The sequence below is a fragment of the Egretta garzetta genome, unplaced genomic scaffold (assembly GCF_000687185.1).
Source record: "Egretta garzetta isolate BGI_Z169 unplaced genomic scaffold, ASM68718v1 scaffold547, whole genome shotgun sequence".
In the NCBI taxonomy this organism is placed as follows: domain Eukaryota; kingdom Metazoa; phylum Chordata; class Aves; order Pelecaniformes; family Ardeidae; genus Egretta; species Egretta garzetta.
In genome coordinates this window covers 628296-643956 of record NW_009260174.1, presented here as the reverse complement: position 1 = coordinate 643956, position 15661 = coordinate 628296, and the positions used below count along the sequence as shown (strand labels likewise).

At 37.7% G+C, this 15661-nt stretch overlaps 1 protein-coding gene across 1 annotated transcript in view; it reads left to right on the top strand.

The window, feature by feature from the left end:
- The window catches only part of YAP1 (Yes1 associated transcriptional regulator), a gene marked incomplete at its 5' end in the record, with an annotated part of 84868 nt that overhangs the window by 48533 nt on the left and 20674 nt on the right, over nucleotides 1–15661 (top strand). Inside the window, 2 exons of the mRNA XM_009641763.2 lie at nucleotides 2409–2522; nucleotides 15237–15418. Of these exons, the coding sequence (XP_009640058.1) occupies nucleotides 2409–2522; nucleotides 15237–15418 (296 nt within the window). The remainder of the gene's footprint in view (nucleotides 1–2408; nucleotides 2523–15236; nucleotides 15419–15661) is intronic.

Here is a 15661-nt window from a genome sequence, read left to right as displayed (position 1 = left end):
TAGAAGGATAAACTTGCCCAGATTTGTCTCTAGTAAGCTAGTGCTCATCAGATCATTGAATCTAATAAGCAGTATTCTTCCACCAGGTAGGTGGCCTGATCAGCTCCTGGCATCCTGCTTCAAAGGCATTTTGTTCTTATTTTACTACAAAGGAACATGCTGGACCAGTATACACTTTACACAACTGTGCAGCAGGACTGACACCCCAAGGCTAGTTTTGTTTTTCCTAGAGCCAGCTGGGTTTTTTGGCTTTGCAGTTCAAAAGATAATTTCTTGCTGAGTTTCATCTCTGAGGGATGTATGGCTTAGAAGGACTCTGAGAAGAATGGTAGCAAGAAGGTGCTAGGGTGTTGGCTTAGCCATCAAGGAACATTTTGGTTCTTCATTGGCTTCTACTTGTGGATGATGTGGCATGTCACTGTGCTGCAGTGCCCCAGTTTTATAAAACAGCATCTCACTGATTATCTGGCTGGTCTTTGGGTATGGTAACAAAGCACGGAGATCTTTGCACTTGAGCTTTCAGTTCTGCATCGAAGTCCTGTTATACTGTAAATACGTTAGGATTTATGAATGTTTTGCAGTGTTGTTACTCTTTCTTGCCTGTTCTGCTCACTAGCCTCTGATAAAAGCTGAGGTACTCTTGTTACCTGTGTGCCACATTTAAAGCTTGTCAGTGTTAAGGATGGGAAGGAAATGTCCAATGGTTAGGTCATCTGTTTTCCTCACTCAAAAGCCTGTAGTAATTAATGGTGGAGTAGTGAGGTTGCTAGAGAAAGTCATAGTTTTCTGAGCCAAAATGAAAGAGTTTAAATTAGAAATGTAGTTTGCAGGGGAACTTCAAAGACCACAGTAAGAAATTCTTGTCCAGGTTATGCCTTGGGATATTACTGGAATGCAGTCGAATGATTATTCTGCTCTTTTTGACATTTCTCCAAGAAAATCGCTTGAGATTAAGCAAACAAATCTATCTTTTCCCCCCATACCCCAGCTTTAGACAGTGCATTCTTCATCAGGAGCATGACTTTAGGACAAAATGACAGGCAAAGAGCTAATGTACTTTGAACATGGATATAGTAGGTACTTCAGGCATTTATCAGATACACATGTATATTTTTGTGCGTATATCTGACCCTCGTGTGTGAAATTGATGTTTGTGCATACTTAATGTACCTTACATTATACAGAGTGGTCTGTTAGTCCAAATCTAATAGCCAGATGGCTTTTGCTAGTGTATTACTGTATTACACTGAGGAAGGATGGAAGGAGAGGTTGAAATATGCTGGCTGCCGGCAGCAGGTCTTGTTCTAATTTCTTTCACATTCTTAACATGTATGGTGGATCTTTTGCTGTATCATCTTTGGACTGTACTTAAAGCTAAAGAAATACAGGCAAGAACTTCCTGTATGGAATTTAGATATTTCTTAAAGTCCATATCTGTGTGAGTGTAAGAATTCAAAAGCATACATTTATAAAGCACCTGCCAGATAAGATGAAATGAATGAAACTTTAAGAACAGTTTTCAATCTAAGCAAAATACAGATGAAGGTACATGATCATATAGAGACGGGAACGAGTGGTTTATGAACTGTGTAGCGATGAAAGGTGGTTTTCTCGAAAGCTGCTATTTGGAACATAAGGGAAACACACCTCAAAACTCTGTGTTCAGACATTAGCTCTGGACTCCAGAGCACCATCACCTACCTCCCTTTTACCATTAACTAAGTGCTGGTTTCCCCGCCTGCACCTTCCTGCTCGTAGAGGCGTAGCACCGCTGTTTGTAGCACTGTGTCTCTATGTCTGCTGCTGGTGTTTTCTTACCTTTGCTTTTTCATTGCTTGTTTGCCTCCTGTTCTTCAGGTTTGTGTTTTTGCTTGCTTAAGCCTTTAACGCTTTCACAGAAGGTTATGGTATGAGGTAAAGGGAAAACTAGTTTTGTCACTTTTTTTTAATCGTTTGTGAAAGACGGGAATATTTCAGGATCTCATCAGCGTTACCTTGTTGCTGCTGCTGTGCCTTAATCACTAGATTAATTTCCCATGAATAGTAGAATATCTCTACGCTTAGTCTTTTTCCTGGTGCTCATGCTGGTTTCATTCTGGCAGGCTTGACTTATTGCTGGTTTTGTACTATAGTGCGACAGCAAAAGGAAGCGTCAAAAGCATACGAAAGGATGCAAACAAGTGACAAAATTGAAGTCCAAATCCTAAATCAAAATGATAGAAGTGCTTTCTGTTCCTTGATTTCCCGCCTGCCACTTCTTTGCCCTTATCCCAGAAATGTTAGACATGAGCTTGAAACTCTTGTGTTTCATGTACTGTTATATATGTAAAATGTTGGAATTTTTTTTAGATCAATTTCAGCTGGAGCAAACAAGAGCCCGCCATCAACTCCTTCCTTCTATATTGCAGGCCCACTCCCCGATGGATGGGAACAAGCTATGACCCAGGATGGAGAAATTTACTACATAAACCATAAGAACAAGACCACATCTTGGCTAGACCCAAGGCTTGACCCACGCTTTGGTAAAAGTTCATCTCACTTCAGAATTTTTGATTCGCTTCAGTTCACTCAGCTTTAATTTTGCAGACATATTTTGAAAACTTTTTATAGTTCGATTACAATATATTTTCAGTTGAATTATAGAGACCTTATTTAAATAATTATTTTTTTAAAAAAGCTAAAAAGGATTAGCATATATCCTGTAGGAGTGTATGTCACCAAAGTTTCTAATGCTAGGGGTTGGGATTTTGCCATATGATCCATACAGTTCCCAAAATTGGTGGCATTCAGAAATTACTTACCTAGAGACAGTTTCAGCCAAGCTCACTCTTCCCGTTAAAATTGCAAACCTTTACCACAGAAGAATCTTTTAATTCCCAAACAAATATTTACTTTCCTTTGCTATGTCCTAAAGAGGGCATTGTCAAATAATAATTTATGCTGTTAAAATACACTTGAAACATATACCAGCTTATAATTCCAGCTTGTCACAGTGATGATCCTGACAGAACTTTCTGTTTTAAACAATATGGAGAGAAACAATTAGTTTTGTTGTTTCTATAATAATCTTCTTGTGGGGTAAAGACTATGTAATGTTGGAAATAAAAATAGTAAATTAGGGATCACAAGGTCTGGATGTAAAAATTTAACAAAATAGAACTGGTACCTCATTTTTTATAGTGTTTTTGATCTATATGGAAAGCAGAGCTGCAAATATTTAAATAAAATATTGGCACTGGTGGCACTGAATAGCAATAGCATATACTATTAAGAGACTCTAAACTAGTTTCTAAATCTAAACTAGGTTGTCCAAGTGATTGTTCTGATGTATTTAAAGGTGGTATTACAACTTTAGTTTTTGTATGAAGCCATGACCTGAGTGTGTGAGCTTTATTAGCTGTATTAATTTACCCTTGATTTGTTTTCACAACTTACTATTTTCAACTCCAATAACTTACTATTTTCAACTCCTTTGGATTTTAGTTATTTTTCCAGAGCCATGGAAAAAACAGTAGGGGTAAAAAAAGAAGAGATCATTGTGGTTTTCAGGCTTTAGTTTTGGACTCAGTGCAACTAAATGAAAACAGTGTGCAGATCACTGAGTAGGTCAGGCTGAGGGGATACAGAGCCTTTGAAGCTTTACAGGGGTTGACCTAACAACAACTGTGGGCCCCTTTTGGGAGAGGCATTAACTCCATGAATGCCATATAAACACAGAGCTGCAAAACTCAACAGTCACTGTTTTGTTTTGTTTTTCTGAAACGGCTGGTAGAAATTGCAGCATTTTTCTTTTGGAGGCTTGAGTGCTTACTTTAAACATCCGCTTGCTCTTAGGGAGAACACCAGATTGTCACACTTTGTTTATAAACTGCTCACCAGTTTGTAGACAGGTTGAACCACTGTGCAACTTGAGCCCAAAGGTGGGGCGTATATTGAAGCTTGTCAGCTTTGGCAAATGTCCATGCCGGCTTTAACACCAGCCGGAGTTGCAGACCTGTTTGCTTGTTGCAAGAGGAGTGTGGGGGTAATTTGCAACTTTACAATTACTTAATATGTGAATAAGGCTGAAAAGGAAGCAGTCATTTTGAAAATCGGTGTTTCCTTTTGCGGCTAAGAGAGGCAGGTCAATTATATTTACTTAAGTAATTTTGCAGGGTATGTATTTTTTCTTTTCTTTTCTTTGCATTACTTTATAGTTTCCAGTGATGAGTTGGATATAAAAAGCAGCATGAAAAGGCTTTAGTTGACAGAGGTCATGAGTGAGATGAATCTTGTTTCTCCAAACTATTTTGTACTCCTGTAAATACTATGGTCTAACTGTAAGGGCTAAAACTACTTGCCTTGTGCATACTGAAACTCCATCAAATGTTAAGGCTGTGCAGTTAAACTGAAAGAAGTTAGAAACGTCTGAAATACTGCATAAGAGTTTCTTGCTGCATAGCTTCCCTTTTTGGGCCCACTGCGTATGTGTATCCCAGACAGGCTTGAGTACATGCCAAGGCTCTTTATTTTGTGGTCGGACTTTTAATCTGTTCCAGACCTTTTCAGTCAAAGAGCTCAAGTGTAACTGAAAGGGGCAGGAAAGAAAAAAAAAAAAAAAAAGCATGTGGACTCTTCTGATCTAGAGTGACGGCAAATAGAGACAAGCTGCTAGCTGCTGTGGAGCTTGAAGGAGTTTTCCTTGAAATCTTAAGTTGTACACATTGTATTGTGGTTTATGTTTTTATCATTTGAGCCAAGAAAATACAAAATCTTATTCCTGTTGCTTTCTCACTTGGAACCTCCTTAAGTCACTCCAGTAAAGAAGAAAAAAAATCTGTTTGACAAAGCTAACCTACCGAGCCTTGCATTTATTTATCATGTGGAGATCCTCAACAAATATGTGCTGTGACCCTAAATAGCATGTGAATGACTCAGAAGTTTACCTTTCTGTGCTTAATATAGGTTGAAAATCCTGTTGGGTTTTTTCCCGCTGAGGATCACCATACTCTTTTCGATCACTGTGTTTTAATATAAGGGCTTAGTTTTCACTATTTTTGACTACTAACACTTGCAGAAGCAATCCTAGGTGAATTAATCTTTGTAATGTTGAAGCTTTTGATTATTATAGGGTTACGAATGTTGATTGAAAATGAAGGAGAAATTAGTTTCTTCCTTGACACTGCCACTTTCACCAGTCTGAAGAACCACTGAAAACAATAAAGCTGTTGAGTGGTATGTGCAAACATACTCTTCTGTTCCAGCATTCAGAAACAGAAGGTTTGAAGAGTCTTTGCCTTTATTGCTTCTGAATTCCCAGCTTCTAGGGAGACAGTGCTTATGGCTCTCTATGTTCCTCATCAGGTGGAAGCTTTGCGTTCATACTTATTTTCTCTAGTAGGTGTGCATATCCCTCTTTTTTTTTCTTTACGTAGCGCTGAGAATTTTCAATTAATGTGGCTAGAAAAGAGAGGAAGGAGGATCACTTTGAAGAAATTGTTTTAGTAGGCAGACACAACTACTGACTGACTTGGGAAGGGGAATTTGGGTATTGCATTCATGCTTTTAAACAGAAAATAAAAGGATGCAGTTATTATGGATTCTTTCTTGGAGCAGGCTTTTAATACTAATGCATCAGATAAGAGTCCCTGTCAGAATACTCTGTGAAGTAGGCTGGGTCTAAAACCTGAGTATTCCAAGTTGAAGATCAGAACTTTATTCCAAGACTTAGATCTAACATCTTTGAAGTGGGCTTGAGGTCTTCAGCTACACCACTTAAATGGCAGTGAAGTCTTACTGTGGCTCAGATGTTGATCCTCCAAGTCTTCGTATTTGACTTTAGCACGATTTTGCATTAGGAGAATTCACAAACTTGAAAATCTAGGAAAGAACTAAATATGAAAGAAGGGTCTTCTCATGCTGAGCACAGGCAATCATAAAAGATGACGTGGGATCAAAGGAATGGGGTTGGGAGGGGGGGGTCCTTAGGCCTGTGTCAGCAGGATTCTTTGTCTGGTGGAGCATCTGGTACAAACATGCTGTCCTACCTTCTCAGTGCTTTTGCAGACCTTGTAATAAGGGGCTTCAAATTACTTTTTTTTGTTTGTTTTAGAAGGTTATTTCTTTAACAGATTTGGACTGTCAGGTTAAGTTTGTGGTTTGGAATGTTTTGTCTTTTACTAGTTTCTGCTATTGTCCATTGGTCATTCTTCACAGATCCTACTGTTTTCCTTAAGCCTTCCAGATAAGTTAATGTTTTCTTGATAGTCAGAGAACCTCTGGGTAGGAAGCAGGTCAGCTGTGCATTCTGAGTGGCTGGAGTTGGTGAAGCAGAACAACATCTGCTTTTTCTATAAAATTAAATTTCCTAGAACCAGTTGAAGTTTGGAATCGTTCAACTTTATTGCTACAAGTTTCCAAGAATAGCCTTTGGTATATCAAATACCATTAAAGGGGTTTTAACTGTTACTTAAGCTTGCAGATGATAAGACTTGTTTTTGAAATGCAACTTAAAATAATTTGCCTTTTGAGGATACTTAATTTGTTAAATTTGAAGATGGGACAGTGAACTTGAAGTTGGAAAATATTGGAAACTGGCAGTTGATTTCTCTGTCTCTATTGGGTTAACCTAAGTCTTCTGTTTAAACAGTAGTACTTCGTTAGATTGCTCAGACAAGTCTATCTGCAGGAATTGGAGTAAAACAAGATACTGTTTCAGTTTTCTTCTTATTTTATTCCAGACTTCAGTTTTATAGGTTTGTTACTAGTGATCATACTAGTATTACACAGGCCCAGCCTTTTTCCTTCTGTTCTTTCAAATGTTGGAGCTGCCATGTGGGTTATGAAGTGAAAGATATGACCTCAGATTGAAATCATTGCCATGACTTTATTTTTATCACTCCCACTTAGAGATTATATTAATGTTTTTTGAAATTCTGTATGAATTTTGGATGAGGGGGATGGCAAGGCAAGACAGCATTTAGTATCGTTATGGAAAGCCCCGTAGGGGCTCTGTGGACAGTAGCTGCTTGAAGCCCACAAGTAGGAAAAGGAGTAACAGCGATGATAGCAGTAGGAATATAGAGAATGCACATCAGGATTTTCTGCTTCTTTTTTTTGTCGTGCAAGAACATTATGCCTTTGAAACAATGAAATGGGCTTGTTTAGAAATACTGAAGTAAAATGCACCTGTAGATTTAATTGAAACATGTATTTATAATTTCCATTTAAAAAAACTCCCAAACAATCACACAACAAACTCGAAATGCACTTAAAAAGCTTAAGCTTTGGAGCATCTGATAATTTTTAAGTATTGGAAATTAAAAGGAAATATTCCATAGTGTTGCTTTCTTATCCCTTACCTATCTAGTGCTTTGCTTAATGTGTGTTTCTTCTTCTAGATAGAACTCGAACCCTAGACTGGAAAACTTTTTTTGGCCTTTGTCTGGTCAAAAAAAACCCCCAGACCTCATGTCTGGTCACAGTGGTGCTTCAGATTTTTTAAGTTCCAGGTCTGCCTTCCATTTTTTTACAGAAGCAGAGCATGAGCCAGAGTTGGTTTTGATCTGCAAATCCAATGGCATATCCTCTTCACATGTTCTCTCAAAGTGGATCTGACTCATCAGAAAGGTCTATTGGAATTTGATTTTTCACTTTCCTGTCTCTCTTTTTCCAGAACAATTTCAGGAGATCACTTAGGATGGGGAAAAGACTTCTGTATTTTGGTATGTGTGTCAGAGAATGTGTACAGATGAAGCAGCATCAGTTTTCAGTGAACCAGTGACTTGTGTCAAAGTGAGCTCCTTGTGAATCTGCAGAGGCAGGTGAAATTTCACTGGTAAGCATCCCTTTGTAGTAGGGTATGCTGCCCTTATAGTAGTGGCAATAAATGCTTAATAGTTGTTCATCATCATATCAGAAAGTGAAATCTCGTTTTGTTCAAAAGCAGGATATATTTAGACTTCTTGACTGAACAGAATTCACTGAAGAAATCATTAAATCTGTCTACAAGTATTGTGAAAGGATGCAGTTATCTAGTTTATGTAGAATATTTGTATACTAATAAAAAGGAGAAAAAAACCACCCCACTTTTATTGATTTGTCAGGGCAGTAGGTTTGTATAAGTTTATACCTGGTTTGGTTTTGTTTTGTTTTCAGAATCCTGTTTGAGAAAGGGGATTTGTTGGTAATGGTGTCTTTATGCCAGTAAAAATAATGTATACTTCCAGCGTTGTGCTAGAACAGCTGTGATGGTGGAAGAAAACTGCAGACCTAATAGGGCCATTTTTTCCACCATAACCTTCTAACACCACAGTTTGCATGTCTCTGTTAATGAGCGTACTACATTAAAAATTGAAGGTGCATCATTTTGAACACATTGCTCATTATCTGTAATCTAAATATATATACACAAAATAATTATGTACTCTATATCTAATCTTATATAATCTAAAATTCAAAGAAGCGTCAGCTTTTCTTCCTTCTTGAATTTAATCGTGTTGGAACACCATTTCAGTTTCTTATATACAGAAAACAATTTTGCTCTGTTTCTTGACAGTATACTGTTGATTTTTATTTTTTTAATTACAGTAGGTTTTACTGGATTTTTTTAATTCCTGTTTAATAATTTCTAATGGGTTTATAACAGATTTTAAAAAAATGCAGATGTGCACATGCATATACATGGGGTTTGTTCCCCTCAAATAAATAGGAGGAAACCTGCATTTAAAAAAAAAAAGTTTTCATATTATTTTATAAGAAATTGTACAGAAGCTTGTGTTTTGGCCGAATTAACCCAGGAAGTATTATGTGGTGACTAAGCAATGAAACTGTTTACAACTAATACCCTTATGTAGACTCTTTGCTGATTAAACTTTGTCTAAAATGCAGACTAGCTCTGTTTAAATATATTTTGCCAGATATTTGGTGGACAGACATGGGGCCTTGATGAGCTCGGAGTCCTGCAGTTTCTGTAGCCTTCAGTGTTTCATACATACACTTTAAACTTAGGTGACATTAGCTGAGGTTTCTTCTTATGATCTGTCTTATGCCATGTGTCCTCCATAGTTCTCCTGTAGTACTAATACTTACACTGTCAGTTCCATTCTGTATGAAGATTTTTAAAATAAAATTAAATATTTTAAAAATTGTTCAGACTTCCAAAATTAAAATTGATTTATTTTTAAAGAATGGAAAATGTTTTCTTTTATATGCCTGCAGAGCAGAAGTTTCTTACAGCTATTTGTATTGCTGCTGAATCTCATTTATATTTGCTTTTCTGGTTGGCCAGAATATTTCAGTTCTGCTGAAACTGGCATACATTGAGTGAAAGTGCTTTATAAATACTACTATTGACTTCTGTGGGGAAAAAAGTTAGATTCGTGAGCAATTGCAATAACATTTTATTCCAGTGTAGTTTCCAGTGTGTTAAGAGTCTGTCTGTGGATACTATAGAGTCTTAGTGGTGGTCAAACAATCCAGCTGTTGCATCTCTGCATTTTAGGATACAGAAAGACTTGTAAAAACAATGGCAACTTTATCAAAGAAAACAAAAAACTGTTAAAATTAATTTATATTGTTTTAATCAGGAGGTGCTGTAGTGATAGAACAAAAAGAAAAATACTAATTTCATTTGAACACAAGTAATTGATAAATGCAGAGTAATCAGTCTGTGTTTTGGGCATGCTTCTGTAATAGACAGTATTTTCACTGGATGTATCTTGTTTTAACTAAGCCCAGCTCAGGGGCGTGTGAATATTTCTTTTTACCTGACTAAGGCAATAAGATTTGTTTGTACACTTAAGAGGGCAAAACGAGCCTGGAGAACATTCCCCCTTACTGTAAGCTCCAGGATTGTAATTGGAGACTGGAAACAATGGGATATTTTATTGTGCTAATTTTTAGGTCATTTGGTAACAGCAGAATTATGAAACTGGAACTGGGATTTCCTTAAAGTACTATAGCAATGCACTATAAAGAACGCAATCCAGAAACATGATTTGTGTCCTGATTAAACAACAAATTGTACCAAGTCTCTCTAAAAAAGCCACTTGGAACATGTTTTTATTACTTCCGAGACTCATTCTTTCAAATCCTGCTGGTAATTTTTTTTTTCTTCACAGCTCTTTTCAATTTAATCAAAGAGGATTTTTGCCTTTGTTGCAGTGCTGCAAACTAGTACCATTCAAAAACCTGGCCATAGCCAAAAATGATGCACAAAACCTGTCTAGTTTCCAAACGAAGCTGAAGGGGACAAGTACTCTTTTCCAGTTCCTTAATGAAAACATTGATTCTTATTATTAAGAACAGTAAGTTATAGTGTGCTCAGATCCTGAGCTTTTTTATTGTTGCTTGTTCAAATAAATAACGTCTTTAAATTTGCCGATTAGAACCAGTTTTAGTTTTGAAGGGTGAGATGATAAATACAAAAGAAAAACCATCAAACATTCAGCCGTGCCTGTTAATGATCACGGGTGCTCTATAGCAATCTTTGCATGTAATTCTGCGTAGGGGAAAGGTACCGTGTTCCTGCAGGCTGTCAGTGCCCTGGGACATGTGATTTAAATTGGCATAGGATCTTGGGAGAGAATTAGCCTTTTATGTTTGAGTTGTTAGCAATCTGCTGGCCTTTTCTCTCCTGCACCAGTGGCTGGTAATTGTGTCTCTCTCTTGGTTTTTGGTTTTTTGTTTTTGTTTTTCCCCCCATTAAAGATGTAGGCAGCGGTCTAAACTTTTTTCAGTAACTGTCAAGTGTTATCTGCTACAGTACGGAACAGGCGTTTCACTGTTGAGTTTGGACAGTAGAACATTTAATGTGTAACGTTTGAAGACCAGTAATTCTCTGTTCTTAAAAGCACATTGCAGCTATTACAGATGAATCTATTTTGCAGGTTGTGAAGCTAAACCATATTCTAGGACGGCAAGATCTTTTTTATTGTCTTTAGTTGCCCGTGTTTTTTCTTGTCTGCCCCTCCTCCTCCTCCCTCAAATCCCCGTCTTCTAGAAACAAAGACTTGTTTGTTCCTTCCCTGCCTGTGAGGTCTTTGCAGCCTCCGCTGTGTGGGTGCAGAGCCCCTTATTTAAATGCTTTCCATACCCATGGAAGGTAAGGAACGGGATGCATCAGAAAACTGATAAGTCCTAACTCTAATAGATAAATGAAGCTCTTTGCCTTTGAATTCAAAGTACTTAAAAAGAGCTGTGCACGTCAGGATCATCACAAACCCATGAGGTGGGGAAAAATTATAAATTTGCTTATCTGTGATCACATTGATAAGCATATTCTGTAAGTGCAGATTTCTGCCGTCACGTCCTCAATAAGTAATAGAGATTTGAGAATTTAAAAAAAAAACAAAACAAACCACAAAACAACCCAAAACCAAACCAAATAAAAAAAAAACAAACCAGCAACAAAAAACAAAACAACCCAAAACCAAACCAAATAAAAAAAAACAAACCAGCAACAAAAAAACCTTTTAAATCCTCCTTTTTTTACTGTCACTTGAAACAAGATGTTGTATTTTCCCTCTGTTCGTTAAATATTGTGTTGGCAATTACAGAAAATTACATTCTTCTTTCTGTTTCCCTTGAAGATAGCACACTTGTGTAATCAGCCAAGATAGCTGAAAATCATTCAGTGTTATTACTGTTGGTTTTCTTCCACTGGTTCTTACTTTGGATATGCTGTTAAGTCAGTAAAATTCAATTAGCAGTATTTTGTTTTAGTGTCCAAACTTTTGGTTTAATTTCACAGTTAAAAATAGTTCCCTTACATGAAAAACATCTCCATGGTCTGTTCTGAGGACAGTTTAAAATCTTGTCAATTTGAAGTCTTTTGCACTTGCATTCTTGAAATAGTAAAATGCTCAGAAAAATCCTTTTAATGGATACTTGTATAAGAATTCAGAAAGTAGATTTTTAGGTTTGGTTTCTGAAGAGTTACCATATCTTATAATTAAATTTTCCCCCAATATTATTGATGCATATGAAGTATACACAGAATGCTCAATGTCTTATGATATTCCTGTTTTAGATACACTTTTAGTTAGAAACGTTACTTTCAAAATGGATGTTAGAAGGCATTTCAGGGATCTAGGATGATGGGATAAAATGAAAAACATCAGACAAATATGATTTGTTTCTTACAGTTTTAATTACAAAGTCAGTAGATGGGAAGGATGGAGCAAATTGATCAGAGAGAACAGGAATAATACAAGCAGGTGTCGGAAAGATACAGGTATACAAAAAAAATTAAAAGCTTGGCATGAGAGGAAAATTATTTCCAAAGGTGCGTATTAGTGGAAAAGAGACGTAGGGAATTAATACTTGTATGGTGCATGCAGGAAAAACAAATTCATAACGTGTTGAAGGGATGTTAGTGATTTAAGCTTTAAGTGTTTAAGTAAGGTTGGAAACTGCTAAATTTTTATGAGGTTATCTGTAACATGACTTGTCTGTGAACTGCATGAGGCAGGGACTCCAAAACCATGATTATATAATTGGAGACTAGACCATAAAGGTGGCCTTTTTAACCTAAAGAAAATTGACATTCTTCAGCTTTGGGCACTTAATTTTTACAAGCTAGGTAGTTTGCTTTTAACTTAGTTGTGCTTCTTTCAGGTGATTGTAATTTTCTAACCTTTGTCCCTCCTTACTTTCCACTGTAATTGACCTTCCATCTTGTTTAATAGCAGGGCTTGGATCCTGGAACTTCTGAAGGGTAGTACAGGCTTCTGCTCAAGTTGCAGAATTAGCTAACAGCAGGAGAAGGCTGCTGTTTTCTGTTGTCCCCTAGTAACCCGCCCCTTCATTGTCTGCTTGCAAGGTGAAAGAGGGTAAGATATAAAGAAGCAAAAGGCATAGTTCTGGTTCCAGGCTTAATAGGATTCTGGGTAAAAAGACAGAAAGCAGGAGATCTATTCCCTGCTTCAGCGGTGTCATGTCCAGCTTGTCTAGAGCCGCCAGGTGGGCTGCCTTTCTTTTGCATTGCTCTCTCTAGCTTCAACTTCAGCCTAATTTGGTAAACGTAGGTAGTCTAATTGCTGTCAGTCTTCCAGCACAGATTGGCCAGTGGAGGTCCTGGAGCTTGTAATTACACTTCACTGTTCACGTCCTTGCAGGTGCTTTTGAAACTTCTGCTTAAGTGTCTGGTGTCTTGGGGCATATGAACCTTCTGTGTCTGTTCAGCGGAGGAACAAGCTGTCCTGTCTCTTCCCGTTGCTGGCTTAGGGACCACAGCTCACATTGCAACGCTGGTTGGCTCATCCTGCTCACCTTCTCTTGAAGTTCAGTTTTGATGGTGAGGTGGTGCTGGATGTCTCATAAGATCAACTGCTTGATTTTAGGCTTTAATCCATAGCAATGTCATCTTCCCACTATTTTTTTTCCCCACTGGGTCAGGATGGGACTTGCAGGTTGGACTTGAACCTTCAGCTCTTTGTATTCGCTCTGTTGTTTCTACTTGGGGTTGAGATATAGTTTATATGCCTACTTCACCTGTTCACTTGCCCTTACAGGAAGTTCTATCTTTCTTGTGATCATATGTATGAAGCTCTCTCACATGTAACTACAGAAAAGATTATTTCACATTAGTTCAAGCTATTTGACACTTCGTTTTTATTTTGACTTGACTCATAAAAATGTGACCCACCTGTCCATTAAACTATTGACTCTATGCTGGATCTATGGAGTAGTTGAAAGACTAGAGAGTTGAGTCTGTAACTGGTTTTAACTTTTTTTTTTTTGGTTCGTTTTCTGTTCTCACTCCAGTGAGCATATGACATTCCTTCTTCATATGTTACCTCTCAATGGAAAGTTGAGCTGTGGCAAGGGGAAAAGGGAGCAAGGCTGTGAAGCAACAGCCATTTTTACTGGTATTATGAGATAATATATTTGGGCTTTCCTGGAACAGAAGAAAAGCACTACTGTACCTTAAGTTGAACACTCAAAAGACAGTGGAAACTGAAGGGCTTTTCAGAGGAAAGATGATACAGATTCTTTGAGATAATTCTTTATTGTGATAGTTAAGTGTTAGTGTTCCAGGAATCCTCTATATATGATGAAAACATGAATTCAAACTAATACAACAGATGTTTTTCTTTGCACCAAATCATCCTGTCATCCTAAAAGAAGCTCACTCCCTTTTTCCCTTAATTCCCATAAACCATAATCCTCATTCCCAGAAAAAAAAAATCGCTACCACTCTCCCACCACTGCTTCAGCAAATGCATTCTGCAGCATATTGTGAATGTTAACAGATTCAGGCTGCTCCAGACAACAAGATGGAGAGCTAATTCCAAACCTGAAAGCCACTGCAAATGGTGCCCTTGTAATACACTCAGCCTTTACCAGCCCTCTTTTACCATGGGAACTCCAGTGCCTCTGTTGTCTTCAACCATACTGGTCTCGTGTTGGGGAAAAATCAGGCCTGTCAAGTAGATGCATCCCAGTCATGCATTATTTTATAAAACAAAATTGTCTTAGGTCTTGCTTTTAGGGGGGAGGGGAAGATAGGCTCTCATTGTGCACTAGGCATACAAGGCGACGCTTTTTCTTCTCCACACCCCAGAAAAGATGCAGCACATAACTCTGTGGAGTAAAAGAAAAGAAACCACTAGCAAAATGTTTCTTATGTTGATGGCAGTATTCATGGCTGTATAATTGACCTGCCATTTCTGTACCACCTCTAATTTTGTGTGTCAGGGTGCCCTAAATGGAGTCTGTGACGCTCAAAACTTGATGTGACAAGGATGTGAATGATTGCTGCATGACCTGCATCACATTGAGAAGAATGCTAGCCTTTACCCAAATGTAGTTTGATATAAGTGAGGTGATCTGTTTTGTCATTCTGTGTTCTTGAGTTTAATGATTCTAAGATTTCACATCAATAAGAAAAGTGATTTTGTATCACTTGTGTCTAAATTGAGAGTAGTTTATTAGGAAGCGCAAAGATACTTCTAATTAAACTTGGAATACTTTTCTACCACTTTTGCATTTTTCACCAACTTACACATTTAACTGTTTTCAAAAGCTTTTAGGACAAGTGTGTGCTCTTAAACATGAGACTACTGCATTGATTTCACAGGAATAGCATGTGAGGTTACATTTCGCACTCTGAACATCAGTGTAGCTGCATGTTTCATACTGTCATGGCTTGTAACTTCATAAAGTTTTTAATATATGCCTTCTAAGGATTATTCTTTCTTTGCAGGTATTTGTCTGAATTTAATTTTTAAATGTTTATTGTTTTGGTTCCTTAGCCATGAATCAGCGAATCAGCCAAAGTGCTCCAGTGAAGCAGCCACCCCCTCTGGCTCCTCAGAGTCCCCAGGGTGGTGTGATGGGTGGGAGTAGCTCCAATCAGCAACAACAGATGAGACTTCAGCAGCTACAGATGGAGAAGGAAAGGCTGAGACTGAAGCACCAAGAACTGCTTCGGCAGGTGAGGCCACAGGTTAGACACCTACTTCCACTATTTCTTCTGTATGTTTTGTTTTGTTTTGGCTAAGTTGTTGTTTTGGTGAGTCTTAAAGACTGGTGACTGTGCAAAAAGCTTTGAGACCTAAAAAGGTCTGAATTCATTCCGTTACTGATATCATCGCGGTAGTGAAAACATCTGACTTACCAGACTGAAGGATTTTGCTTTCCTCCCTCGTTGCTCTCTCTAACAAAACTCTCCAAGAAC